The 25,243-nt window shown below is 64.5% G+C and overlaps 4 protein-coding genes across 4 annotated transcripts; all 4 read left to right on the top strand.

The window, feature by feature from the left end:
- The first annotated feature begins 148 nt into the window (after positions 1–148).
- On the top strand, positions 149–1,963 carry LOC123665145. Its single transcript, XM_045599490.1, has one exon. It carries the CDS (start codon positions 149–151, stop codon positions 1,961–1,963), a length of 1,815 nt encoding a protein of 604 aa, XP_045455446.1.
- Positions 1,964–6,215: 4,252 nt separating this feature from the next.
- LOC123665147 lies at positions 6,216–8,030 on the top strand. Its single transcript, XM_045599491.1, has one exon. The coding sequence runs from the start codon at positions 6,216–6,218 to the stop codon at positions 8,028–8,030; it is 1,815 nt and encodes a 604-aa protein (XP_045455447.1).
- Positions 8,031–8,655: 625 nt separating this feature from the next.
- On the top strand, positions 8,656–10,935 carry LOC123665148. Its single transcript, XM_045599492.1, has one exon. It carries the CDS (start codon positions 8,656–8,658, stop codon positions 10,933–10,935), a length of 2,280 nt encoding a protein of 759 aa, XP_045455448.1.
- An 8,387-nt stretch (positions 10,936–19,322) lies between these two features.
- LOC123665150 lies at positions 19,323–21,602 on the top strand. Its single transcript, XM_045599493.1, has one exon. The coding sequence runs from the start codon at positions 19,323–19,325 to the stop codon at positions 21,600–21,602; it is 2,280 nt and encodes a 759-aa protein (XP_045455449.1).
- The last annotated feature ends 3,641 nt before the right edge of the window (positions 21,603–25,243 follow it).

Genomic DNA, 25,243 nt, shown 5'->3' on the forward strand with positions numbered 1-25,243 from the left:
TGCATGGCTGATGGGTAGTTCAGTCTCTACTGCGACCCCCTGCTCTGCAGCCCCGCCGAGGCCAGAGTGGGGTTACGCGAGGCTTGCCCAGGTACAGGGGGTGTTACCTCGGGCTGACCACCCTTTCCCCCATACTCGTGGGAACAAAATGGATACAAATGAAAAAATTTATTCAGATAGTGATGTAGTGGAGTACGCGTCGGAGGGGCAGACTGCTCTTGACTCTGATGACAGTCTGCCGATTAGTAGGAGGGCCCGATCTGTCGGGAAACGGCCCCGACTGCACTTGGCCTCGTTGTCGCCAACATCTGACGACGAGAGTCAACTGCCGCTGACTGCGCTAGCACGCAAGCGCAGCAGCCAAAGGGAAGTGGCCTCGCGCGAGAAAGCGCTTGAGGCAGAGGTCTTGGAGGCGGAGGAAGGACGCCGGGCAATGGGTGTCGATGTAGGCGACGTCCGCACTGTCGAAGCCTTGGGCGTGCAAGTCGCGAAGGACGTCGACATTATATTAAAAGTGGCGACGAGATCGACGAACCTCAAGGGGACGTTCGTCAAGGCGCTAAAAGATGCGGCATCGTCGATAAATATTGCGATGGAGACATTAAAGCAGCGCACCTCTTCAGACGAGGTCCGCAAACTCCAAGCGGAGAATACTCGCCTGAGGAGAGACGTTGAAGATTTGAAGTTGCAGATGGCAGAACTGGCCAAAAATCGGCCCTTACAACCTGTCTCTGGTCCAGCACAGGACACACACAGTGAGACGGACAGAGAGGAGCGGATGCGAGCATCCTTGCTCTCTTCGATCAAGGAGATGCTCGACTCCCGCCTCGCAGACATCGAGGAGAGGCTGCCGCCGGCGAAGACAGTCCATCCGCCGCTAGCAGCAGATGCTACAGGGGTTACGTTGCAGGCGCCGCCCCCAGCAAAAAAGAAAAAGGCGGCGCGAAAGGCGAAAGCCGTGACATATTCTGCGGAGCCTGCGACAGCTGCTGACAGGGCGACGGCTACCCTACCAGGTGACGCCGAATGGGTCACCGTCGCAAAAAAGAAGGGCAAAAACAAAAAGAAGGACAAATCTCCTGCGTCGGATGTCGCTGCTGCGAAGTCACCGCAGCAGCGAAAGAAGACAAAGAAGAAGGCGAAATCCCGTCGTCCCAGGTTGGTGGCCCCCCGTAGGCCCGCAGTGATTATTACACTGGAGCCAGAAGCAGAGGAACAGGGGGTCACCTACAGCCACTTACTCAAGCGGGCTGCGGAAACGCTAAATTTGGCTGACCTGGGAATAAGTGAAGGGTTGAATGTGCGCACTGCCGCAACCGGAGGCAGGCTGTTGGAGCTGGCGAAAGGCCAGACTTCGGAAGTGGCACAGCGTCTGGCGCAGGAGCTTGACCGCGTCCTCGAAGGCACGGCGAGAGTCGTCCAGCCCATGAAGCTCGCGAGTCTTCGAGTTTCTGGACTGGATGACTCCGTCACTAAACAAATGGTGGCAGAGGCGGCAGCCAAGGCCACCAAATGCGACGTCAGCGTCATTAAAACCGGCGAAGTGTCGACTGGACCAGGAGGGATGGGCGCCTCAATACTAAGGTGTCCGATCCCTGCCGCGAAGGCTCTGGCACAGACCGGCAGACTCCTTGTCGGCTGGAGCTCTGCCAGAGTCACACTACTGGAGCAGCGCCCGTTGCGCTGCTTCAAATGTATGGGCATAGGGCACACCCGCCCAACATGTCCCTTCGCGGTGGACCGGAGTGGTCTGTGCTACCGGTGCGGCAAGGAGGGGCATATTGCCAAAAACTGCACCGGGGCTCCTAGTTGTGCTGTATGCACCAGCGCCGGAAAACCGGCTGCGCATATAATGGGAGGGCGGGTTTGTCGTCCTCCAAAGGTCCGGCGAATGGCGGTGGGGCGTGCCCCCCCTCCAAATAGTCGAAAAGCTGCGGAGGAGGCTGCGGCGATGTCGTCGTAGCCTCCTCCCCAACTCCCTGGAGTCATAGAGCGCTCTCGTGCCCGTGAGCGCTCTACAAGCGAAGGCGACCGCGCAGCACTCGCGGTCATACGTCGAGGCGTCACGGACAATACTTATTAGTGGTACCGTGGCGCCCCACTAGGACGACGAGGGCACCGTTGGTTTTTAGTGGGTAGTCCGGCATTGCACCTACCGCCGGGAGCCCCACACTCCCGCTGCTGAGCTTTCGGTGGCGGGGTCAGTGCGTAAATGCATTTTCCAACGTAAAAAAAAAAAAAAAAAAAAAAAAAAAAAAAAAAAAAAAAAAAAAAAAAAGGTTAGGTTAGGTTAGGTTAGGTTAGGTTAGGTTAGGTTAGGTTAGGTTAGGTTGGGGTAACTCTGGACAGAGACCCGTGGGGCAGACCGTACCGGGCGGTGCGGAAGAAGCTCCGTCCGTGGGCACCCCCTCTGACCACGAGTTTGCAGCCGCAAATCTTGCAGCGCGTAGTCGAGTCCCTCTTCCCTCATAGGAACGAGTGGAGCCCACCGGCTATGGGTGTCGCGGAGCCGCGTCTCGCGGAGAGCGGGATCCCCCCTGTGACCGAGGCGGAGCTCGGTGCGGCCGTCGCGAGGCTCAAATCGAAGCGCACCGCCCCGGGCCCGGACGGCGTGCCGGGAAGGGTGCTGAGCCTCGCGACGGGTAGCATGGGTGGCAGAATTCGGGCCCTGTTCGACAGGTGCCTGGAGCAGGGCCAGTTTCCCCAGGTGTGGAAGACGGGCAGGCTCGTCCTGCTGAAGAAGGACGGACGGTCGGCCGAACAGCCTTCGGCCTATCGACCGATCGTGCTCCTCGACGAGATCAGTAAGGTGTTCGAGCGCGTCCTGGCGACTCGAATTCTCGAGTCGATGAACCCGGGACTGCGCGAGGCACAGTATGGGTTTCGTCGGGGGCGGTCGACCGTCGCGGCCATTGCCCACCTCAGGGACCTCGCCGAGTCGGCGGTCTCCCGGGGTGGAGTGTTGTGGGCGGTCTCGCTGGACGTGACCAACGCGTTCAACTCTCTGCCCTGGGAGACGGTGAGGGTGGCGCTGGGATACCACGGTATCCCGCGCTACTTGCGTAGGCTCATCGGAGCTTACTTTGCGGGAAGGGCAGTAGAGTTCCCGATAGGCGGCGGCGGTCTGTCGAGGCGGTCCATGTCGTGCGGCGTTCCGCAGGGTTCGGTCCTCGGACCGCTCCTGTGGAACATCGGCTACGACTGGGTGCTCCGCGGTGCCACGTTGCCGGGAGTGTCGGTCATCTGCTACGCAGACGACACTCTCGTCACCGTTCGCGCCGGCGGGCACCGCGAAGCGGGCCGCCTCGCCACGGCCGGCGTCGCGCAAGTGGTGGCCAGAATTCGGGCTCTCGGGCTGGAGGTCGCCTTGCAGAAGACGGAGGTCCTGGCCTTTCACGGGCCGAGGGCCGCTCCTCCGCCCGGGACGTCGATAGTCGTCGGGGGTACTTCGATATCCGTCGGGTCGACGATGAAGTACCTGGGCATCGTTCTCGACGGTCGCTGGAAGTTCGACGAACACTTTCGGCGGCTGACCCCGAAGCTTCTGGCCGCCGCCGGAGCGCTCGGGAGTCTACTGCCCAACCTAGAAGGGCCCGCCGACAAATGCAGACGCCTCTTCGTGGGCGTCGTGCGTTCGATGGCGTTGTATGGCGCTCCGATCTGGGCGGGCGCTCTCTGCGCGCGGAACGTGTCGCTGATTCGCAGGCCGCACCGCGCTATCGCGCTGCGGGCTGCGAGGGCGTACCGCACGGTGTCCTACACCGCATCGTGTCTCCTCGCCGGCAGCCCCCCGTGGGAACTGGAGGCCGAAGCTCTCGCGTCGGTCTTCTGGCGCGTGACGGAAGCGCGCCTGAGGGAGGAACCGCCTCGTCCGCAAGAGGTCGTGCGATGGAGGAGAGAAGCTCGCGACGGCCTCTTCCGGAAGTGGTCGGAGAATCTCGAGGACCCGAACGTAATTACGAGTCGGGGGCTGGTGGCGGCGATTCGGCCCGTTCTGCGCGGCTGGGTCGATAGGCGACACGGTGCGATGTCGTTCCACTTGGCGCAGATGCTGACCGGGCACGGCTGCTTCGGTCACTATCTGTGCCGAGCGCTGGGGCGGGAGCCGACGTCGGAATGTCACCATTGCGACGCCGGCGCCGAGGACACGGCGGAGCACACGCGCGCGGTCTGCCCGGCGTGGTGCGAAGAGCGCGCCGCCCTGTCGGCGGCCATCGGAGCGGATCTCTCGCTGCCGGCCGTGGTCTCGGCCATGGTCGGCAGCGAGGAGAACTGGAGCGCCGTCTCCTCCTTCTGCAGCGCCGTGATGCTGCGGAAGGAGGCGGCGGAGCGGGAGCGGGAACGGGATCCGAACTCGCTTCCGTCTCGTCGCGGTAGACGCGGTCGGCGGCGCAGGGCCTACCTGGCCAACCTGCAGCCGCCGCCCCCGTAGTTTGGATCAGCGGGCGATAGGTCGGGGGATCTATCGACCGCATCGCACGATCCTGAGGAGGACGGAGAGAGGCGATCTTATGTGTTCAAGGGATCCTCTCTCGGGTCGCTGTCGCTTTTGCGGCGACGACGACGGGCCCTAGTCTGGGCAGGCGCCGGCGGGATCGCGAAAGAGCTTTGTGTCCTCGCGATCTCGCCACAAGCGCATAGGCGGAACACACGTGTGGTTTTTGTTCAGTAAGAGTCTGACTCCCCTCCGAGCCCCCCCAACCGGAGGGTGTCCATGAAGGATTTTCCACACGTAAAAAAAAAAAAAAAAAAAAAGGTTAGGTTGGGGTCCCAGGCCTTTGGAGCCCAGGCCCCAGACTTGGGTCTGGGACCTGGGCTCCAAGGGGAGGAGTTGCTGGACTTCTACTGGGCGCGTCCCCCGGGTGGCGGATAGGGGAGTGCCGCCTGCGGTTTCACAACTGCGGGCGGTAGGGGTCTTCGGATCCCCGCGGACCAAAACCAGACGATGCGCTCCGGGTCCCGCTCTGGTCTAGTACTGGGGTGGTCCTGCGAGCGCGGGTGTGTTGGCGCGGAGACGCGGCAGTGTGTGTGGCGCTGAGACGGCGCGGTGACGTGGGGGTCGGTTTTTCCTTCCCCCACGCGGAGGACGGGGTGGGCGGGTTCGCTCGCCCGCCCTAAGGCGTGCGAGGGCGCTCTCTCGCGCCGAGGCTGCGGTCGGCTGGAGGGCCTAGACTGCGGCCACCCTGGCCTTTGTCGGCTTCGTCGGGCTGACATTGTCCGCCCCGGGCTAGGTGCCTGGTGTCCCGCAACGCCGGGCTAGGCCTGGGGTGCCGGGGCGGCGCGGGATTGTACCCACAGGCGCAATGCGGGCGGGGGGTGTCCCCCTGCCCGCGGGGGGGGCCACGCGGGCGATGGGTCGGGGGATTCGTCGTCCGACTTGCACGGTCCCCCCAAGGAGGGGAGGGCGCGCTTCGTGTTCGAGTGCGTCCTCCGAGGTGCTTTGCACCGCGGTGGGCCCGAAAGGGCAAGCGCCGGCGGGGTTGCGAAAGAGCTAATAGCGTCCTTGTGACCCCGCCACATTGGCGTACGGCAGAACACACGTGGCGGTTTTTATTCAGTAAGAGTCTGAATCCCCTCCGAGCCCCCCCTACCGGAGGGTGTCCATGACGGATTTTCCCCACGTTAAAAAAAAAAAAAAAAAAAAAAGGTTAGGTTGGGGTGCTTGTCGGTGACCTCCTCGTGGTGTACCCTGGGCAACGTGGCGGGCAGCAGTATCACAATCGCGGCACTGCTGCCCGTCGCGGCTGACGACCGACGCGTGGGGATGCATTCCGGCGCTCTACATTAGAGTTGTCCCGTGAGTGCATCAGGTGGCACAGCGCTCGCGCACTGTGTCTCCACGGGGGGTGGATGGGTTCGGCGTGCGCTTACCCCGCCGTCGGACAGAGTGGGCAGGAGTCCTGTCCGCTCACCGTCCTATTATCGTAATCCCGTTTCGTGGTGTCGTGGTCATGTCTCGCGGCCACGAACGGGACCGAGGGTCTTGCCTTAACCGGCCGGACCGCGAGGAAGAAAACCTCTATAAAAAATTACCCCGAATCCCAAGCGGCGACGCAGCGCGAGGGGATGCATGGCTGATGGGAAGTTCAGTCTCTACTGCGATCCCCTGCTCTGCAGCCCCGCCGAGGCCAGAGTGGGGTTACGCGAGGCTTGCCCAGGTACAGGGGGTGTTACCTCGGGCTGACCACCCTTTCCCCCATACTCGTGGGAACAAAATGGATACAAATGAAAAAATTTATTCAGATAGTGATGTAGTGGAGTACGCGTCGGAGGGGCAGACTGCTCTTGACTCTGATGACAGTCTGCCGATTAGTAGGAGGGCCCGATCTGTCGGGAAACGGCCCCGACTGCACTTGGCCTCGTTGTCGCCAACATCTGACGACGAGAGTCATCTGCCGCTGACTGCGCTAGCACGCAAGCGCAGCAGCCAAAGGGAAGTGGCCTCGCGCGAGAAAGCGCTTGAGGCAGAGGTCTTGGAGGCGGAGGAAGGACGCCGGGCAATGGGTGTCGATGTAGGCGACGTCCGCACTGTCGAAGCCTTAGGCGTGCAAGTCGCGAAGGACGTCGACATTATATTAAAAGTGGCGACGAGATCGACGAACCTCAAGGGGACGTTCGTCAAGGCGCTAAAAGATGCGGCATCGTCGATAAATATTGCGATGGAGACATTAAAGCAGCGCACCTCTTCAGACGAGGTCCGCAAACTCCAAGCGGAGAATACTCGGCTGAGGAGAGACGTTGAAGATTTGAAGTTGCAGATGGCAGAACTGGCCAAAAATCGGCCCTTACAACCTGTCTCTGGTCCAGCACAGGACACACACAGTGAGACGGACAGAGAGGAGCGGATGCGAGCATCCTTGCTCTCTTCGATCAAGGAGATGCTCGACTCCCGCCTCGCAGACATCGAGGAGAGGCTGCCGCCGGCGAAGACAGTCCGTCCGCCGCTAGCAGCAGATGCTACAGGGGTTACGCTGCAGGCGCCGCCACCAGCAAAAAAGAAAAAGGCGGCGCGAAAGGCAAAAGCCGCCACGGTCTCCACGGCCCCTGCGACGGCTGTTGGCGATGCGACGGTGACCCAACCTCGTGACGACGAATGGGTCGCCGTTGTTAAAAAGAAGAAGAAGGGCAAGGACAAATCTTCTGCGTCAGGTGCTGCTGCCGCTAAGTCACCGCAGCAGCGAAAGAAGACAAAGTCAAAGAAGAAGGCGAAATCCCGTCCTCCCAGGTTGGTGGCCCCCCGTAGGCCCGCAGTGATTATGACACTGGAGCCAGAAGCAGAGGAACAGGGGGTCACCTACAGCCACCTACTCAAGCGGGCTGCGGAAACGCTAAATTTGGCTGACCTGGGAATAAGTGAAAGGTTGACTGTGCGCACTGCCGCAACCGGAGGCAGGCTGTTGGAGCTGGCGAAAGGCCAGACTTCGGAAGCGGCACAGCGTCTGGCGCAGGAGCTTGACCGCGTCCTCGAAGGCACGGCGAGAGTCATCCAGCCCATAAAGCTCGCGAGTCTTCGAGTTTCTGGACTGGATGACTCTGTCACTAAACAAATGGTGGCAGAGGCGGCAGCCAAGGCCACCAAATGCGACGTCAGCGTCCTTAAAACCGGCGATGTAACGACTGGACCAGGAGGGATGGGCGCCTCAATATTAAGGTGTCCGATCCCTGCCGCGAAGGCTCTGGCACAAGCCGGCAGACTCCTTGTCGGCTGGAGCTCTGCCAGAGTCACACTACTGGAGCAGCGCCCGTTGCGCTGCTTCAAATGTATGGGCATAGGGCACACCCGCCCAACATGTCCCTTCGCGGTGGACCGGAGTGGTCTGTGTTACCGGTGCGGCAAGGAGGGGCATATTGCCAAAAACTGCACCGGGGCTCCTAGTTGTGCTGTATGCACCAGCGCCGGAAAACCGGCTGCGCATATAATGGGAGGGCGGGTTTGTCGTCCTCCAAAGGTCCGGCGAATGGCGGTGGGGCGTGCCCCCCCTCCAAATAGTCGAAAAGCTGCGGAGGAGGCTGCGGCGATGTCGTCGTAGCCTCCTCCCCAACTCCCTGGAGTCATAGAGCGCTCTCGTGCCCGTGAGCGCTCTACAAGCGAAGGCGACCGCGCAGCACTCGCGGTCATACGTCGGGGCGTCACGGACAATACTTATTAGTGGTACCGTGGCGCCCCACTAGGACGACGAGGGCACCGTTGGTTTTTTTAGTGGGTAGTCCGGCATTGCACCTACCGCCGGGAGCCCCACACTCCCGCTGCTGAGCTCGGCGGCGGGGTCAGTGCGTAAATGCATTTTCCAACGTAAAAAAAAAAAAAAAAAAAAGGTTAGGTTAGGTTAGGTTAGGTTAGGTTAGGTTAGGTTAGGTTAGGTTAGGTTAGGTTAGGTTAGGTTAGGTTAGGTTCCCAGGCCTTTGGGGCCTGGGTCTCGGACTTAGGTCTGGGACCTAGGCTCCAAGGGGAGGAGTTGCTGGACTTCTACTGGGCGCGTCCCCACGGTGGCGGATAGGGGAACGCCACTCGCACTGAGCGGGTGGTAGGGGTTTTCGGACCCCCGCGGACCAAAACCAGTAGGTGTGGGCGCACCTTTAGCGGCTTGTCAGCCGCGCGGCCTAGGGGAGTAAACCCCGATTAAAAATCTAAGCTGTGAAATAGCCCTATTAATCATGGAAACAAAGACTAAAACGAAACTACCCCAGGAGGGTACCTGCGCCTCCGGCAAAGGAGAATCCCTCCGTGCATCTTCGGATGCACGCTGCCCGTTCGATTCTGGGGAGGGCACCCTTTGTTACTGTGATTCGCCCCATATGGGCGTTGACGTTGTGCCCGGGAAGGGCGGTGCGACCTCTGCAAGAAATACGGACTCCGATAACAGCCTTCGGAGTGGCGGCTCAAACGAGCCGTCACTCTCGAGGACTGGTCTCCCCTCGCGAGATCGCAAGGGGAGATTCCTCTCACGCCAAAAAGGCCCTTCTAAGGGCCAGGACAAAGGTGGAAACCGTTTTGCGGTTCTGGCTGCGGACGACAAAACGGACACCGATACAGACATGGTTTCGGGATCCCCTGACAGGCATATTGCCTTGACGGGACGGCGGAAGCGACCCTCATCCTCGACCTTCGCGTCTGGGCGTGACGGTTCGGACACGGAGGCCGAGGGCGCGGGCCTCGCTAAAATTAACACGGCGAGAAGGGGAAAGGCGAGAGGAACCACGGCGGGTCCTTCCCGCGAAAAGTTCCTCAAGCCAGCACCTGTCCGGCCGGAACCCGTAAACATACTCATCGACAACGAGTCCGACGTCGGCTCGTCGATCGTAGACGACGTTGTTGCGCTCAACGCGCAGGAACTCAGGGCGCGCGCGGGCGAGGGACTCGCCGTAATACTAGAGGTTGCCCGGAAATCCGGGAACCTCAAAGGCGAGTTCGTCGCAAAGCTGAAGAGGTCCGCGACGGACCTGAGCGAGGTGGTCGACGCCTTTGCCTCTAGGACCGAGGCCGATGAAGTGAGGCGGCTCCGAGCGGAGAACCGCCGCTTCAGGATCGAAATAGAGGCAATGAAAACGGAGCTGAAGGCGATGCGGCGCGGCTTCGCCGAGGCGAAGACGGAAGCGGCCGCTAACGCCGCCGCCGCCGCCGCCGCCGCTGCCAACGCCTCAGTCGCCGGTCCACCTGCGACACTTCCGGTGGCGGCCATGCTAGAGGAGTTCAAGCACTCCTTGACCTGCTCGCTGGGCGATATGATGAACGTCCGGCTGGCGCAGATCGAGGAGAGGCTGCCGCCGGCTCCGTCGGTCCGCCCCCAACTGGGAGCTGGTGGACCTCGACGCCCTGAGACGGCGGCCACTACGTCAGCGGCCCCCTCCACGGTTGCCCGGGAGGAAACCTGGGCAACAGTGGTCAAAAGAGGGAAGGGCAAGAGGAAGGGGAAAGGGAAGTCCTCCGCCCCTCCATCTACACCTGCAGTCGAAGGCCGGACTGCCGCCCCTGCGGTGAAGCCGACTGGCAAGCCAGCCGCGGCGTCGTCCGCGCGACCGGCCGCCAAGCCGACCGCCAAGCCGACCAAGCAGTCCGGAAGGCCGGCAACAAAGGCGACGGTTAAGGCCAAATTCAAGGCCCCGAAGACTGCGGCAGTCGTCGTCCAGCTGCAGCCGGCGGCTGTAGAGAAGGGTCAAACTTACGACTCCATCTTCCGGTCGGCTGAAGACACCGTGAAATTGGAGGAACTGGGGATCGAGCGCATCCTCTTCCGTCATACGGCGACGGGAGCGAGGATGCTCGAGATCCCCGGTTCCGACAAAGAGGAGAAGGCCGACCGGCTCGCCAGCCGGCTCAGGGAGGCCCTCTCGGACGTGGCCACCGTCGTCAGGCCCGTTAAGACCGCGCAGGTGCGCATCTCGGGCCTGGATGACACGGCCACTCCCGAGAGGGTGGCGGCGGCGGTCGCGAAGGCGACATCGTCCGATGTCGGCACGGTGAGGGTCGGGGCGATCCGCTCCGGCTTCGGCGGCATGGGCTCCACCGTCGTAACCTGCCCCGTCTCGGTTGCGAAAGCGCTGACCGAGGGGGGCAGGCTACTGATCGGCTGGAGCTCGGTGCGAGTGTCGGCCCTGGAGGCGCTCCCCATGCGCTGCTTTAAGTGCATGGGGTTGGGCCACACGCGCCCGAAGTGTCCGGCGTCTGTCGACAGGGGCAACCTCTGCTTTAAATGCGGGAACGCGGGGCACAAGGTCGCCTCCTGCCCGGAGAAGACACCGCGCTGCGTGGTGTGCGCCGAGGGAGGTAAACCCTCGGGGCACATCATGTGCGGCCGCAGGTGCAGGCCTGCGACCTCGAAAGGAAAGGGGGCCCTCGGAACCCGGGCCCCCCGAGAGACCGCAAGCCAGACAGCCGCAGACGGCGTTGCCCCCCCGGCCGCGGCGGGGGAGGTGGAGGTTGTGATGTCTGAGTAATCCATGGATCACATCAGACATCACAGCTTCCTCCAAGCCAATCTCAACCACTGCGCCAGGGCTCAGGACTTGTTGACCCAGTCCATGGCGCAGTGGATGATCGATGTGGCCGTCGTCTGCGAACCGTACTGGGTTCCCCCCCAACCGAACTGGTTGGGGGATCTCGACGGCACGGTGGCGGTCGCACTAGGCAGTTCCGCCACCCGCCCCCTCGCACTCGTGGAGCGCGGCTCGGGATACGTCGTGGTGACGTGGGGAGAGTATGCGGTCATCGGCCTCTACTTTTCCCCCAACCGCAGCCTGGCGGACTTCGAGGTCTTCCTCGACACCGTCAGAGCTGCGGTATGCCGACAGTCGCCGAGAGCCGTGATAGTTCTCGGCGACTTCAACGCCAAGTCCCGAGCCTGGGGCAACCCGAACACGGATGCGAGGGGGCGGGCCGTCGAGGATTGGGCCCTCCTCTCTGGTCTGTCACTCCTGAACGTTGGAAACGTTCAGACGTGCGTGCGATTGCGCGGGGGTTCCGTGGTGGACCTCTCGTTCGCCAGCCCCGCAATCGCGCGGAGAGTGACAGACTGGAGAGTGGAGGAGGGGGTGGAGACTCTCTCGGACCACAACTATATCAGGTTCGGGGTCTCCACCCCGTCCTCGTCAGCAGATCGGTCTAGGGGCCCGAGCAGGCTACCCCGCTGGGCCCTAAGCAGGCTCGACGTCGAGGCGGCGCGCGAGGCCGCAATCGTCCAGCGGTGGGCGAGCCACCGCGACGCCGATGGTGCCAGCGTGGATGAGCTGGCTGGCCGCTTTCGCAGGTCGTTGGCCAACGTCTGCGATGCGGCCATGCCGAAGGTCGGCCGCCGCCCGCTAGGACGGCGGGCGGTGTACTGGTGGTCGCCCGAAATAGCGGAGCTTCGTGCGGCCAGCATGACCGCCCGCCGGGCGTATCAACGCTGTCGGAGGCGCAGCGCCAGGGATCCGGCTCTGGAGGCGGAGCTGCGGGATGCATACCGCACGGCAAAGCAGGCCCTGCAGCACGCCATCAGCCGAGGGAAGGACGCCGCCTGGAAGGAGCTGCTGGCGGGTCTAAACCGAGATCCATGGGGCCGTCCCTATCGCGCTGCGCGAAGCAAGCTTCGCGCGCAGGGCGCCCCCGTGACGGAAACGATGCCGCCGGATCTCCTCTGGCGGACGGTGTTGGAACTGTTTCCGCACCGTCCCGTACATGTTCCCCCGACGATGGCGACGCCGTCGCCGTCTTCTCGGACCGAGTTCGACCCACCCTCCCCACCCGGCATCTCGGAGGGGGAGATGGATACGGCCCTCGAGCGTCTCAGGGCCAAGAAGACGGCGCCGGGGCCGGATGGTGTTCCGGGGCGAGTATTGTATATCGCCCTGGAACACCTGAGAGGAGAACTTCGGGGACTGTTCGACAAGTGTCTAGCTTCCGGGCAGTTCCCGAAGCCGTGGAAGACGGGCCGGTTGTGCCTGATACGTAAGGAGGGTCGACCTGTCGACTCTCCCTCTGCGTACAGGCCGATCGTGCTGCTGGACGAGACGGCCAAGCTCTTCGAGAAGATTCTCGCGGACCGTCTCGTCCGGCACCTCGACGAGTCGGGGCCGGGTCTGTCGAACGCTCAGTACGGGTTCAGGGCGGGCCGCTCCACCCTGGACGCTCTGAACGCCCTTAGGTCCCTCTCCGCGGAGGTGGTGGCCAGCGGAGACGTTCTCCTGGCCATCTCGCTGGACGTGTCGAACGCCTTCAACAGCATTCCTGTTGAGACGATTGTGGAGGCACTGAAGTATCAGGACGTGCCTCCATACCTCCAGAGTCTGCTGGAGGCGTACCTCCGCGAGAGAGAGGTCTTATGGGAGGGGGGCGACGGCCGACTGTATCGCCGACGCGTCGAGTGCGGCGTTCCGCAGGGCTCCGTCCTCGGACCGACCCTGTGGAACGTCGGCTTCGACTGGTTGCTGCGGACGCCACTGCCGCCCGGGCTCAGCGTCATCTGCTACGCGGACGACACTCTGCTGACGGCCCGGGGCGGCAGCTTCGAAGAGGCGGCCGGTCTGGCGCGAACCGGCGCGTCGATAGCGGTCGGCCGCATCGAGGCACTGGGCCTGAGGGTCTCCTTGTCGAAGACGGAGGCCCTCCTCTTCCACGGCCCACGAAGAGGCCCCCCCCGAGGTGCGCGTGTGGTCGTCCAGGGGGTGGAGATCGCCGTCAAGGCCCAGATGAAATATCTCGGCCTAACCCTGGACGGCCGGTGGAGCTTCGGTCCGCACTTTAGAGAGCTCGCTCCGAGGCTCGAGAAAGCCGCCGCCGCGCTGGGCAGACTTCTGCCCAACGTAGGCGGCCCGGACTCGCCATGCCGACGTCTATACGTCGGCATAGTTCGCAGCATGGCACTGTACGGTGCCCCCGTGTTCGCCGACGCTCTCGCGTCTCGCGACAACAAGGCCCTCCTGCGGAGACCCCAGAGGGCCATAGCGGTGAGAGCGATACGGGGATACCGTACGGTGTCGTGGACGGCGGCCACGCTTCTCGCGGGCGATCCGCCCTGGGAACTCCAGGCGGAGATGCTCGCGAGAGTGTACGCGGCAAAGTCGAGCCTCAGAGCTGGAGAAGGGCAGGTCCGTAGTACGGACCGAGCGATGGACATCAGGGCTCAAGCTCAGAGGGCTCTGATGATCAAGTGGGAGGAGAGCCTGGGGTCTCCGGCGGCGGGCACGGTGACGGTGGACGCGATACGTCCACATTTAAGTCGCTGGGTCCAAAGGCGGCACGGGGTGCTGACCTTCCGCCTGACGCAGGTGCTTACCGGGCATGGTTGCTTTGGTAAGTACCTGCACCAGATCGCGAGGAGGGAAGCCACCCCTGCCTGTCACGAGTGTGGTGCTCCGATTGACACGGCGCGCCACACGCTAGAAGAGTGCGCCGCCTGGGACCCTCAGCGGAGGGCCCTCGTGGCGGTCATCGGCGGAGACCTCGCGCTGTCGAGCGTGGTCCGCTCCATGCTCGGCAGCGCGAGGTCCTGGTCGGCCGTGGCCTCCTTCTGCGAAGAAGTTATTTCGCTGAAGGAGGCTGCGGAGCGTGAGCGCGAAGCCGACGCTCACGCCGACGCGCTACGAAGGAGGCGACCGGCGGGACGGAGGAGGCGTCGCTACGCGCTCCTCCACCCTCCGCAGCGTGCTTGACGCGGGGGCGCAGCCGGCGCCCCTCTCCTCCTCGCAAGTCGCGGGGGGGAGGGGGGCGCGCGGGGCGCCCTCGTGGCGGGCGCGGTGCGGGGGGGGAGGCGTCGCTGGGTCGCTCCCCCTCCCTCCGCATCGTGCTTGGCGCGGGGGCGCTCCGCGCGCCCCTCTCCTTCCCGCAAGTCGCGGGTGGGAGGGGGGCGCGCGGGGTGCTTTCGCGGCGGGTGTGGTGCGGGGGGGGGAGGCGTGGCGGCGCGATCCTCCGTCCTCTGCATCGGGCTCGGCGCGGGGGCGCTCCGCGTGCCCCTCTTCTCCCTGCGGCGATGAGGGAGCGCTCTCGGTGCCCGGGAGCGCTCTACAATCGGAGGCGGCCTGCCCTGCACCCGCAGGCAGGCCCACCGTCCGGGGCGTCATGGCGAATACTTTTAGTGGTCCCGTGGCGCCCCACCAGGACGACGAGGGCACCGCTGGTTTTTACTGAGTAGTCCGGCATTGCACTCCCCGCCGGGAGTCTCAGACTTCCGTCGCCTTCGGGTGACGGGGGTGCGTAAATGCATTTTCCAGCGTAAAAAAAAAAAAAAAAAAAAAAAAAAAAAAAAAAAAGGTTAGGTTAGGTTCCCAGGCCTTCCCAGGCCTTTGGAGCCCAGGCCCCAGACTTAGGTCTGGGACCTGGGCTCCAAGGGGAGGAGTTGCTGGACTTCTACTGGGCGCGTCCCTCGGGTGGCGGATAGGGGAGTGCCGCCTGCGGTTACACGACTGCGGGCGGTAGGGGTCTTCGGATCCCCGTGGACCAAAACCAGACGATGCGCTCCGGGTCCCGCTCTGGTCTAGTACTGGGTTGGTCCTGTGAGTGCGGGTGTGTTGGCGCGGAGGCGCGGCGGTGAGTGTGGCGCTGAGACGGTGCGGTGACGTGGGGGTCGGTTTTTCCTTCCCCCACGCGGAGGACGGGGTGGGCGGGTTCGCTCGCCCGCCCTAAGGCGTGCGAGGGCGCTTTCTCGCGCCGAGGCTGCGGTCGGCTGGAGGGCCTTGACTGCGGCCACCCTGGCCTTTGTCGGCTTCGTCGGGCTGACATTGTCCGCCCCGGGCTAGGTGCCTGGTGTCCCGCAACGCCGGGCTAGGCCTGGGGTGCCGGGGCGGCGCGGGATTGTACCCACAGGCGCAATGCGGGCGGGGGGTGTCCCCCTGCCCGCGGGGGGGGCCACGCGGGCGATGGGTCGGGGGATTCGTCGTCCGACTTGCACGGTCCCCCCAAGGAGGGGAGGGCGCACTTCGTGTTCGAGTGCGTCCTCCGAGGTGCTTTGCACCGCGGTGGGCCCGAAAGGGCAAGCGCCGGCGGGGTTGCGAAAGAGCTAATAGCGTCCTTGTGACCCCGCCACATTGGCGTACGGCAGAACACACGTGGCGGTTTTTATTCAGTAAGAGTCTGAATCCCCTCCGAGCCCCCCCTACCGGAGGGTGTCCATGACGGATTTTCCCCACGTAAAAAAAAAAAAAAAAAAAAAAGGTTCCCAGGCCTTTGGAGCCCAGGCCCCAGACTTAGGTCTGGGACCTGGGCTCCAAGGGGAGGAGTTGCTGGACTTCTACTGGGCGCGTCCCCCGGGTGGCGGATAGGGGAGTGCCGCCTGCGGTTTCACGACTGCGGGCGGTAGGGGTCTCCGGATCCCCGCGGACCAAAACCAGACGATGCGCTCCGGGTCCCGCTCTGGTCTAGTACTGGGGTGGTCCCGCGAGCGCGGGTGTGTTGGCGCGGAGGCGCGGCGGTGTGTGTGGCGCTGAGACGGCGCGGTGACGTGGGGGTCGGTCTTTCCTTCCCCCACGCGGAGGACGGGGTGGGCGGGTTCGCTCGCCCGCCCTAAGGCGTGCGAGGGCGCTCTCTCGCGCCGAGGCTGCGGTCGGCTGGAGGGCCTAGACTGCGGCCACCCTGGCCTTTGTCGGCTTCGTCGGGCTGACATTGTCCGCCCCGGGCTAGGTGCCTGGTGTCCCGCAACGCCGGGCTAGGCCTGGGGTGCCGGGGCGGCGCGGGATTGTAGCACCCAGAGGCGCAATGCGGGCGGGGGGTGTCCCCCTGCCCGCGGGGGGGGGGGCCACGCGGGCGATGGGTCGGGGGATTCGTCGCCCGACTTGCACGGTCCCCCCAAGGAGGGGAGGGCGCGCTTCGTGTTCGAGTGCGCCCTCCGAGGTGCTCTGCACCGCGGTGGGCCCGAAAGGGCAAGCGCCGGCGGGGTTGCGAAAGAGCTAACAGCGTCCTTGTGACCCCGCCACATTGGCGTACGGCAGAACACACGTGGCGGTTTTTATTCAGTAAGAGTCTGAATCCCCTCCGAGCCCCCCCTACCGGAGGGTGTCCATGACGGATTTTCCCCACGTTAAAAAAAAAAAAAAAAAAAAAAGGTTAGGTTAGGTTAGGTTAGGTTAGGTTCCCAGGCCTTTCCGTTCTGGTCCTGTGAGCGCGGGTGTGTTGGCGCGGAGGCGCGGAGGTGTGCTTGGCGCTGAGATGGCGCGGAGACGTGGGGGCGGGTTTTTCCTTCCCCCACACGGTGGACGGGGCGGGCGGGTTAGCCGTGGGCTCGCCCGCCCTGTAGCGCTAAGGCGCGGTGTGCGGTGTGCTGGCTGGGTTGTACTGGCTCCCTGGAGCTTTGCTCGGTTGCTGGTGCAATCCGGCAGACCGGATGCGTGAGGGCCGGGCTGTGCTGGCTCCCTGGAGCCTTGGCTCGGTTGTCGGTGCAGTTCGGCGGACCCGTGGGGTAGTTGCCGGGTCGCGCTGGGCTCCCTGGAGCTTGCTCGGTTGTTCGGTGCGATCCGGCGTTGGAGGTGAGGCTTTCGCCTAGCCGGGAAGGGCAGGACGGGTGGGTCCGGGGGGCCTGGCTCGCCCGTCCTGTAGCGCAGGGGCGCGGTGTGCTGGCCGGGTTGTGCTGGCTCCCTGGAGCTTTGCTCGGTTGCTGGTGCAATTCGGCAGACCGGATGCGTGAGGGCCGGGCTGTGCTGGCTCCCTGGAGCTTTTAGCTCGGTTATCAGTGCAGTCCGGCGGACCCGTGGGGTAGTTGCGGGGTCGCGCTGGGCTCCCTGGAGCTTGCTCGGTTGCTCGGTGCGATCCGGCGTTGGAGGACGGGCGGTCCTGGCCCCCAACGCTATTTTCCGGCGTTGGAGGTCAGGCCTGCCTGGCTTGGAGAGGGGACGCTCCTGGACATGTGTCCCCATTCTGCAGACGGTAGACTGGTCTGGTTGAGCGTCCCCTGCGTGGGGGTGGCCGGCCGGAGGGACAGTAAGACCTTCGGCCGGCTTGAGACCGCACGCGCGAGACGTGGGAGCGCTCTCGGTGCCTGGGAGCGCTCTACAATCGGAGGCGGCCTGTCCTGCACCCGCAGGCTGGCCCACCGTCCGGGGCGTCATGGCGAATACTTTTAAGTGGTCCCGTGGCGCCCCACCAGGACGACGAGGGCACCGCTGGTTTTTACTGAGTAGTCCGGCATTGCACTTTCCGCCGGGAGTCTCAGACTTCCGTCGCCTTCGGGTGGCGGGGGTGCGTAAATGCATTTTCCAGCGTAATAAAAAAAAAAAAAAAAAAAAAAAAAAAGGTTCCCAGGCCTTTGGAGCCCAGGCCCCAGACTTAGGTCTGGGACCTGGGCTCCAAGGGGAGGAGTTGCTGGACTTCTACTGGGCGCGTCCCCCGGTGGCGGATAGGGGAGTGCCGCCTGCGGTTTCACGACTGCGGGCGGTAGGGGTCTTCGGACCCCCGCGGACCAAAACCAGACGAGGCGCTACCGGGGCCAGAGCGGCACTCGGGTGCCGTTCTGGTCCTGTGAGCGCGGGTGTGTTGGCGCGGAGGCGCGGAGGTGTGCGTGGCGCTGAGACGGCGCGGAGACGTGGGGGCGGGTTTTTTCCTTCCCCCACACGGTGGACGGGGCGGGCGGGTTAGCCGTGGGCTCGCCCGCCCTGTAGCGCTAAGGCGCGGTGTGCGGTGTGCTGGCTGGGTTGTACTGGCTCCCTGGAGCTTTGCTCGGTTGCTGGTGCAATCTGGCAGACCGGATGCGTGAGGGCCGGGCTGTGCTGGCTCCCTGGAGCTTTGGCTCGGTTGCCGGTGCAGTTCGGCGGACCCGTGGGGTAGTTGCCGGGTCGCGCTGGGCTCCCTGGAGCTTGCTCGGTTGTTCGGTGCGATCCGGCGTTGGAGGTGAGGCTTTCGCCTAGCCGGGAGGGGCAGGACGGGTGGGTCCGGGGGGCCTGGCTCGCCCGTCCTGTAGCGCAGGGGCGCGGTGTGCTGGCCGGGTTGTGCTGGCTCCCTGGAGCTTTGCTCGGTTGCTGGTGCAATCCGGCAGACCGGATGCGTGAGGGCCGGGCTGTGCTGGCTCCCTGGAGCTTTTAGCTCGGTTATCAGTGCAGTCCGGCGGACCCGTGGGGTAGTTGCGGGGTCGCGCTGGGCTCCCTGGAGCTTGCTCGGTTGCTCGGTGCGATCCGGCGTTGGAGGACGGGCGGTCCTGGCCCCCAACGCTATTTTCCGGCGTTGGAGGTCAGGCCTGCCTGGCTTGGAGAGGGGACGCTCCTGGACATGTGTCCCCATTCTGCAGACGGTAGACTGGTCTGGTTGAGCGTCTCCTGCGTGGGGGTGGCCGGCCGGAGGGACAGTAAGACCTTCGGCCGGCTTGAGACCGCACGCGCGAGACGTGGGAGCGCTCTCGGTGCCTGGGAGCGCTCTACAATCGGAGGCGGCCTGTCCTGCACCCGCAGGCTGGCCCACCGTCCGGGGCGTCACGGACAATACTTATTAGTGGTACCGTGGCGCCCCACTAGGACGACGAGGGCACCGCTGGTTTTTACTGAGTAGTCCGGCATTGCACTTTCCGCCGGGAGTCTCAGACTTCCGTCGCCTTCGGGTGGCGGGGGTGCGTAAATGCATTTTCCAGCGTAAAAAAAAAAAAAAAAAAAAGGTTAGGTTAGGTTACCGCCCCAGGCCTTTGGGGCCTGGGTCTCGGACTTAGGTCTGGGACCTAGGCTCCAAGGGGAGGAGTTGCTGGACTTCTACTGGGCGCGTCTCCACGGTGGCGGATAGGGGAACGCCACTCGCACTGAGCGGGTGGTAGGGGTTTTCGGACCCCCGCGGACCAAAACCAGTAGGTGTGGGCGCACCTTTAGCGGCTTGTCAGCCGCGCGGCCTAGGGGAGTAAACCCCGATTAAAAATCTAAGCTGTGAAATAGCCCTATTAATCATGGAAACAAAGACTAAAACGAAACTACCCCAGGAGGGTACCTGCGCCTCCGGCAAAGGAGAATCCCTCCGTGCATCTTCGGATGCACGCTGCCCGTTCGATTCTGGGGAGGGCACCCTTTGTTACTGTGATTCGCCCCATATGGGCGTTGACGTTGTGCCCGGGAAGGGCGGTGCGACCTCTGCAAGAAATACGGACTCCGATAACAGCCTTCGGAGTGGCGGCTCAAACGAGCCGTCACTCTCGAGGACTGGTCTCCCCTCGCGAGATCGCAAGGGGAGATTCCTCTCACGCCAAAAAGGCCCTTCTAAGGGCCAGGACAAAGGTGGAAACCGTTTTGCGGTTCTGGCTGCGGACGACAAAACGGACACCGATACAGACATGGTTTCGGGATCCCCTGACAGGCATATTGCCTTGACGGGACGGCGGAAGCGACCCTCATCCTCGACCTTCGCGTCTGGGCGTGACGGTTCGGACACGGAGGCCGAGGGCGCGGGCCTCGCTAAAATTAACACGGCGAGAAGGGGAAAGGCGAGAGGAACCACGGCGGGTCCTTCCCGTGAAAAGTTCCTCAAGCCAGCACCTGTCCGGCCGGAACCCGTAAACATACTCATCGACAACGAGTCCGACGTCGGCTCGTCGATCGTAGACGACGTTGTTGCGCTCAACGCGCAGGAACTCAGGGCGCGCGCGGGCGAGGGACTCGCCGTAATACTAGAGGTTGCCCGGAAATCCGGGAACCTCAAAGGCGAGTTCGTCGCAAAGCTGAAGAGGTCCGCGACGGACCTGAGCGAGGTGGTCGACGCCTTTGCCTCTAGGACCGAGGCCGATGAAGTGAGGCGGCTCCGAGCGGAGAACCGCCGCTTCAGGATCGAAATAGAGGCAATGAAAACGGAGCTGAAGGCGATGCGGCGCGGCTTCGCCGAGGCGAAGACGGAAGCGGCCGCTAACGCCGCCGCCGCCGCCGCCGCCGCTGCCAACGCCTCAGTCGCCGGTCCACCTGCGACACTTCCGGTGGCGGCCATGCTAGAGGAGTTCAAGCACTCCTTGACCTGCTCGCTGGGCGATATGATGAACGTCCGGCTGGCGCAGATCGAGGAGAGGCTGCCGCCGGCTCCGTCGGTCCGCCCCCAACTGGGAGCTGGTGGACCTCGACGCCCTGAGACGGCGGCCACTACGTCGGCGGCCCCCTCCACGGTTGCCCGGGAGGAAACCTGGGCAACAGTGGTCAAAAGAGGGAAGGGCAAGAGGAAGGGGAAAGGGAAGTCCTCCGCCCCTCCATCTACACCTGCAGTCGAAGGCCGGACTGCCGCCCCTGCGGTGAAGCCGACTGGCAAGCCAGCCGCGGCGTCGTCCGCGCGACCGGCCGCCAAGCCGACCGCCAAGCCGACCAAGCAGTCCGGAAGGCCGGCAACAAAGGCGACGGTTAAGGCCAAATTCAAGGCCCCGAAGACTGCGGCAGTCGTCGTCCAGCTGCAGCCGGCGGCTGTAGAGAAGGGTCAAACTTACGACTCCATCTTCCGGTCGGCTGAAGACACCGTGAAATTGGAGGAACTGGGGATCGAGCGCATCCTCTTCCGTCATACGGCGACGGGAGCGAGGATGCTCGAGATCCCCGGTTCCGACAAAGAGGAGAAGGCCGACCGGCTCGCCAGCCGGCTCAGGGAGGCCCTCTCGGACGTGGCCACCGTCGTCAGGCCCGTTAAGACCGCGCAGGTGCGCATCTCGGGCCTGGATGACACGGCCACTCCCGAGAGGGTGGCGGCGGCGGTCGCGAAGGCGACATCGTCCGACGTCGGCACGGTGAGGGTCGGGGCGATCCGCTCCGGCTTCGGCGGCATGGGCTCCACCGTCGTAGCCTGCCCCGTCTCGGTTGCGAAAGCGCTGACCGAGGGGGGCAGGCTACTGATCGGCTGGAGCTCGGTGCGAGTGTCGGCCCTGGAGGCGCTCCCCATGCGCTGCTTTAAGTGCATGGGGTTGGGCCACACGCGCCCGAAGTGTCCGGCGTCTGTCGACAGGGGCAACCTCTGCTTTAAATGCGGGAACGCGGGGCACAAGGTCGCCTCCTGCCCGGAGAAGACACCGCGCTGCGTGGTGTGCGCTGAGGGAGGTAAACCCTCGGGGCACATCATGTGCGGCCGCAGGTGCAGGCCTGCGACCTCGAAAGGAAAGGGGGCCCTCGGAACCCGGGCCCCCCGAGAGACCGCAAGCCAGACAGCCGCAGACGGCGTTGCCCCCCCGGCCGCGGCGGGGGAGGTGGAGGTTGTGATGTCTGAGTAATCCATGGATCACATCAGACATCACAGCTTCCTCCAAGCCAATCTCAACCACTGCGCCAGGGCTCAGGACTTGTTGACCCAGTCCATGGCGCAGTGGATGATCGATGTGGCCGTCGTCTGCGAACCGTACTGGGTTCCCCCCCAACCGAACTGGTTGGGGGATCTCGACGGCACGGTGGCGGTCGCACTAGGCAGTTCCGCCACCCGCCCCCTCGCACTCGTGGAGCGCGGCTCGGGATACGTCGTGGTGACGTGGGGAGAGTATGCGGTCATCGGCCTCTACTTTTCCCCCAACCGCAGCCTGGCGGACTTCGAGGTCTTCCTCGACACCGTCAGAGCTGCGGTATGCCGACAGTCGCCGAGAGCCGTGATAGTTCTCGGCGACTTCAACGCCAAGTCCCGAGCCTGGGGCAACCCGAACACGGATGCGAGGGGGCGGGCCGTCGAGGATTGGGCCCTCCTCTCTGGTCTGTCACTCCTGAACGTTGGAAACGTTCAGACGTGCGTGCGATTGCGCGGGGGTTCCGTGGTGGACCTCTCGTTCGCCAGCCCCGCAATCGCGCGGAGAGTGACAGACTGGAGAGTGGAGGAGGGGGTGGAGACTCTCTCGGACCACAACTATATCAGGTTCGGGGTCTCCACCCCGTCCTCGTCAGCAGATCGGTCTAGGGGCCCGAGCAGGCTACCCCGCTGGGCCCTAAGCAGGCTCGACGTCGAGGCGGCGCGCGAGGCCGCAATCGTCCAGCGGTGGGCGAGCCACCGCGACGCCGATGGTGCCAGCGTGGATGAGCTGGCTGGCCGCTTTCGCAGGTCGTTGGCCAACGTCTGCGATGCGGCCATGCCGAAGGTCGGCCGCCGCCCGCTAGGACGGCGGACGGTGTACTGGTGGTCGCCCGAAATAGCGGAGCTTCGTGCGGCCAGCATGACCGCCCGCCGGGCGTATCAACGCTGTCGGAGGCGCAGCGCCAGGGATCCGGCTCTGGAGGCGGAGCTGCGGGATGCATACCGCACGGCAAAGCAGGCCCTGCAGCACGCCATCAGCCGAGGGAAGGACGCCGCCTGGAAGGAGCTGCTGGCGGGTCTAAACCGAGATCCATGGGGCCGTCCCTATCGTGCTGCGCGAAGCAAGCTTCGCGCGCAGGGCGCCCCCGTGACGGAAACGATGCCGCCGGATCTCCTCTGGCGGACGGTGTCGGAACTGTTTCCGCACCGTCCCGTACATGTTCCCCCGACGATGGCGACGCCGTCGCCGTCTTCTCGGACCGAGTTCGACCCGCCCTCCCCACCCGGCATCTCGGAGGGGGAGATGGATACGGCCCTCGAGCGTCTCAGGGCCAAGAAGACGGCGCCGGGGCCGGATGGTGTTCCGGGGCGAGTATTGTATATCGCCCTGGAACACCTGAGAGGAGAACTTCGGGGACTGTTCGACAAGTGTCTAGCTTCCGGGCAGTTCCCGAAGCCGTGGAAGACGGGCCGGTTGTGCCTGATACGTAAGGAGGGCCGACCTGTCGACTCTCCCTCCGCGTACAGGCCGATCGTGCTGCTGGACGAGACGGCCAAGCTCTTCGAGAAGATTCTCGCGGACCGTCTCGTCCGGCACCTCGACGAGTCGGGGCCGGGTCTGTCGAACGCTCAGTACGGGTTCAGGGCGGGCCGCTCCACCCTGGACGCTCTGAACGCCCTTAGGTCCCTCTCCGCGGAGGTGGTGGCCAGCGGAGACGTTCTCCTGGCCATCTCGCTGGACGTGTCGAACGCCTTCAACAGCATTCCTGTTGAGACGATTGTGGAGGCACTGAAGTATCAGGACGTGCCTCCATATCTCCAGAGTCTGCTGGAGGCGTACCTCCGCGAGAGAGAGGTCTTATGGGAGGGGGGCGACGGCCGACTGTATCGCCGTCGCGTCGAGTGCGGCGTTCCGCAGGGCTCCGTCCTCGGACCGACCCTGTGGAACGTCGGCTTCGACTGGCTGCTGCGGACGCCACTGCCGCCCGGGCTCAGTGTCATCTGCTACGCGGACGACACTCTGCTGACGGCCCGGGGCGGCAGCTTCGAAGAGGCGGCCGGTCTGGCGCGAACCGGCGCGACGATAGCGGTCGGCCGCATCGAGGCACTGGGCCTGAGGGTCTCCTTGTCGAAGACGGAGGCCCTCCTCTTCCACGGCCCACGAAGAGGCCCCCCCCGAGGTGCGCGTGTGGTCGTACAGGGGGTGGAGATCGCCGTCAAGGCCCAGATGAAATATCTCGGCCTAACCCTGGACGGCCGGTGGAGCTTCGGTCCGCACTTTAGAGAGCTCGCTCCGAGGCTCGAGAAAGCCGCCGCCGCGCTGGGCAGACTTCTGCCCAACGTAGGCGGCCCGGACTCGCCATGCCGACGTCTATACGTCGGCATAGTTCGCAGCATGGCACTGTACGGTGCCCCCGTGTTCGCCGACGCTCTCGCGTCTCGCGACAACAAGGCTCTCCTGCGGAGACCCCAGAGGGCCATAGCGGTGAGAGCGATACGGGGATACCGTACGGTGTCGTGGACGGCGGCCACGCTCCTCGCGGGCGATCCGCCCTGGGAACTCCAGGCGGAGATGCTCGCGAGAGTGTACGCGGCAAAGTCGAGCCTCAGAGCTGGAGAAGGGCAGGTCCGTAGTACGGACCGAGCGATGGACATCAGGGCTCAAGCTAAGAGGGCCCTGATGATCAAGTGGGAGGAGAGCCTGGGGTCTCCGGCGGCGGGCACGGTGACGGTGGACGCGATACGTCCACACTTAAGTCGCTGGGTCCAAAGGCGGCACGGGGTGCTGACCTTCCGCCTGACGCAGGTGCTTACCGGGCATGGTTGCTTTGGTAAGTACCTGCACCAGATCGCGAGGAGGGAAGCCACCCCTGCCTGTCACGAGTGCGGTGCTCCGATTGACACGGCGCGCCACACGCTAGAAGAGTGCGCCGCCTGGGACCCTCAGCGGAGGGCCCTCGTGGCGGTCATCGGCGGAGACCTCGCGCTGTCGAGCGTGGTCCGCTCCATGCTCGGCAGCGCGAGGTCCTGGCCGGCCGTGGCCTCCTTCTGCGAAGAAGTTATTTCGCTGAAGGAGGCTGCGGAGCGTGAGCGCGAAGCCGACGCTCACGCCGACGCGCTACGAAGGAGGCGACCGGCGGGACGGAGGAGGCGTCGCTACGCGCTCCTCCACCCTCCGCATCGTGCTTGACGCGGGGGCGCAGCCGGCGCCCCTCTCCTCCTCGCAAGTCGCGGGGGGGAGGGGGGCGCGCGGGGCGCCCTCGTGGCGGGCGCGGTGTGGGGGGGGAGGCGTCGCTGGGCCGCTCCCCTTCCCTCCGCATCGTGCTTGGCGCGGGGGCGCTCCGCGCGCCCCTCTCCTTCCCGCAAGTCGCGGGTGGGAGGGGGGCGCGCGGGGTGCTTCCGCGGTGGGTGTGGTGCGGGGGGGGGAGGCGGGGCGGCGCGCTCCTCCGTCCTCTGCATCGGGCTCGGCGCGGGGGCGCTCCGCGTGCCCCTCTTCTCCCTGCGGCGATGAGGGAGCGCTCTCGGTGCCCGGGAGCGCTCTACAACCGGAGGCGGCCTGCCCTGCACCCGCAGGCAGGCCCACCGTCCGGGGCGTCATGGCGAATACTTTTAGTGGTCCCGTGGCGCCCCACCAGGACG

The sequence above is a fragment of the Melitaea cinxia genome, chromosome 23 (assembly GCF_905220565.1).
Source record: "Melitaea cinxia chromosome 23, ilMelCinx1.1, whole genome shotgun sequence".
In the NCBI taxonomy this organism is placed as follows: domain Eukaryota; kingdom Metazoa; phylum Arthropoda; class Insecta; order Lepidoptera; family Nymphalidae; genus Melitaea; species Melitaea cinxia.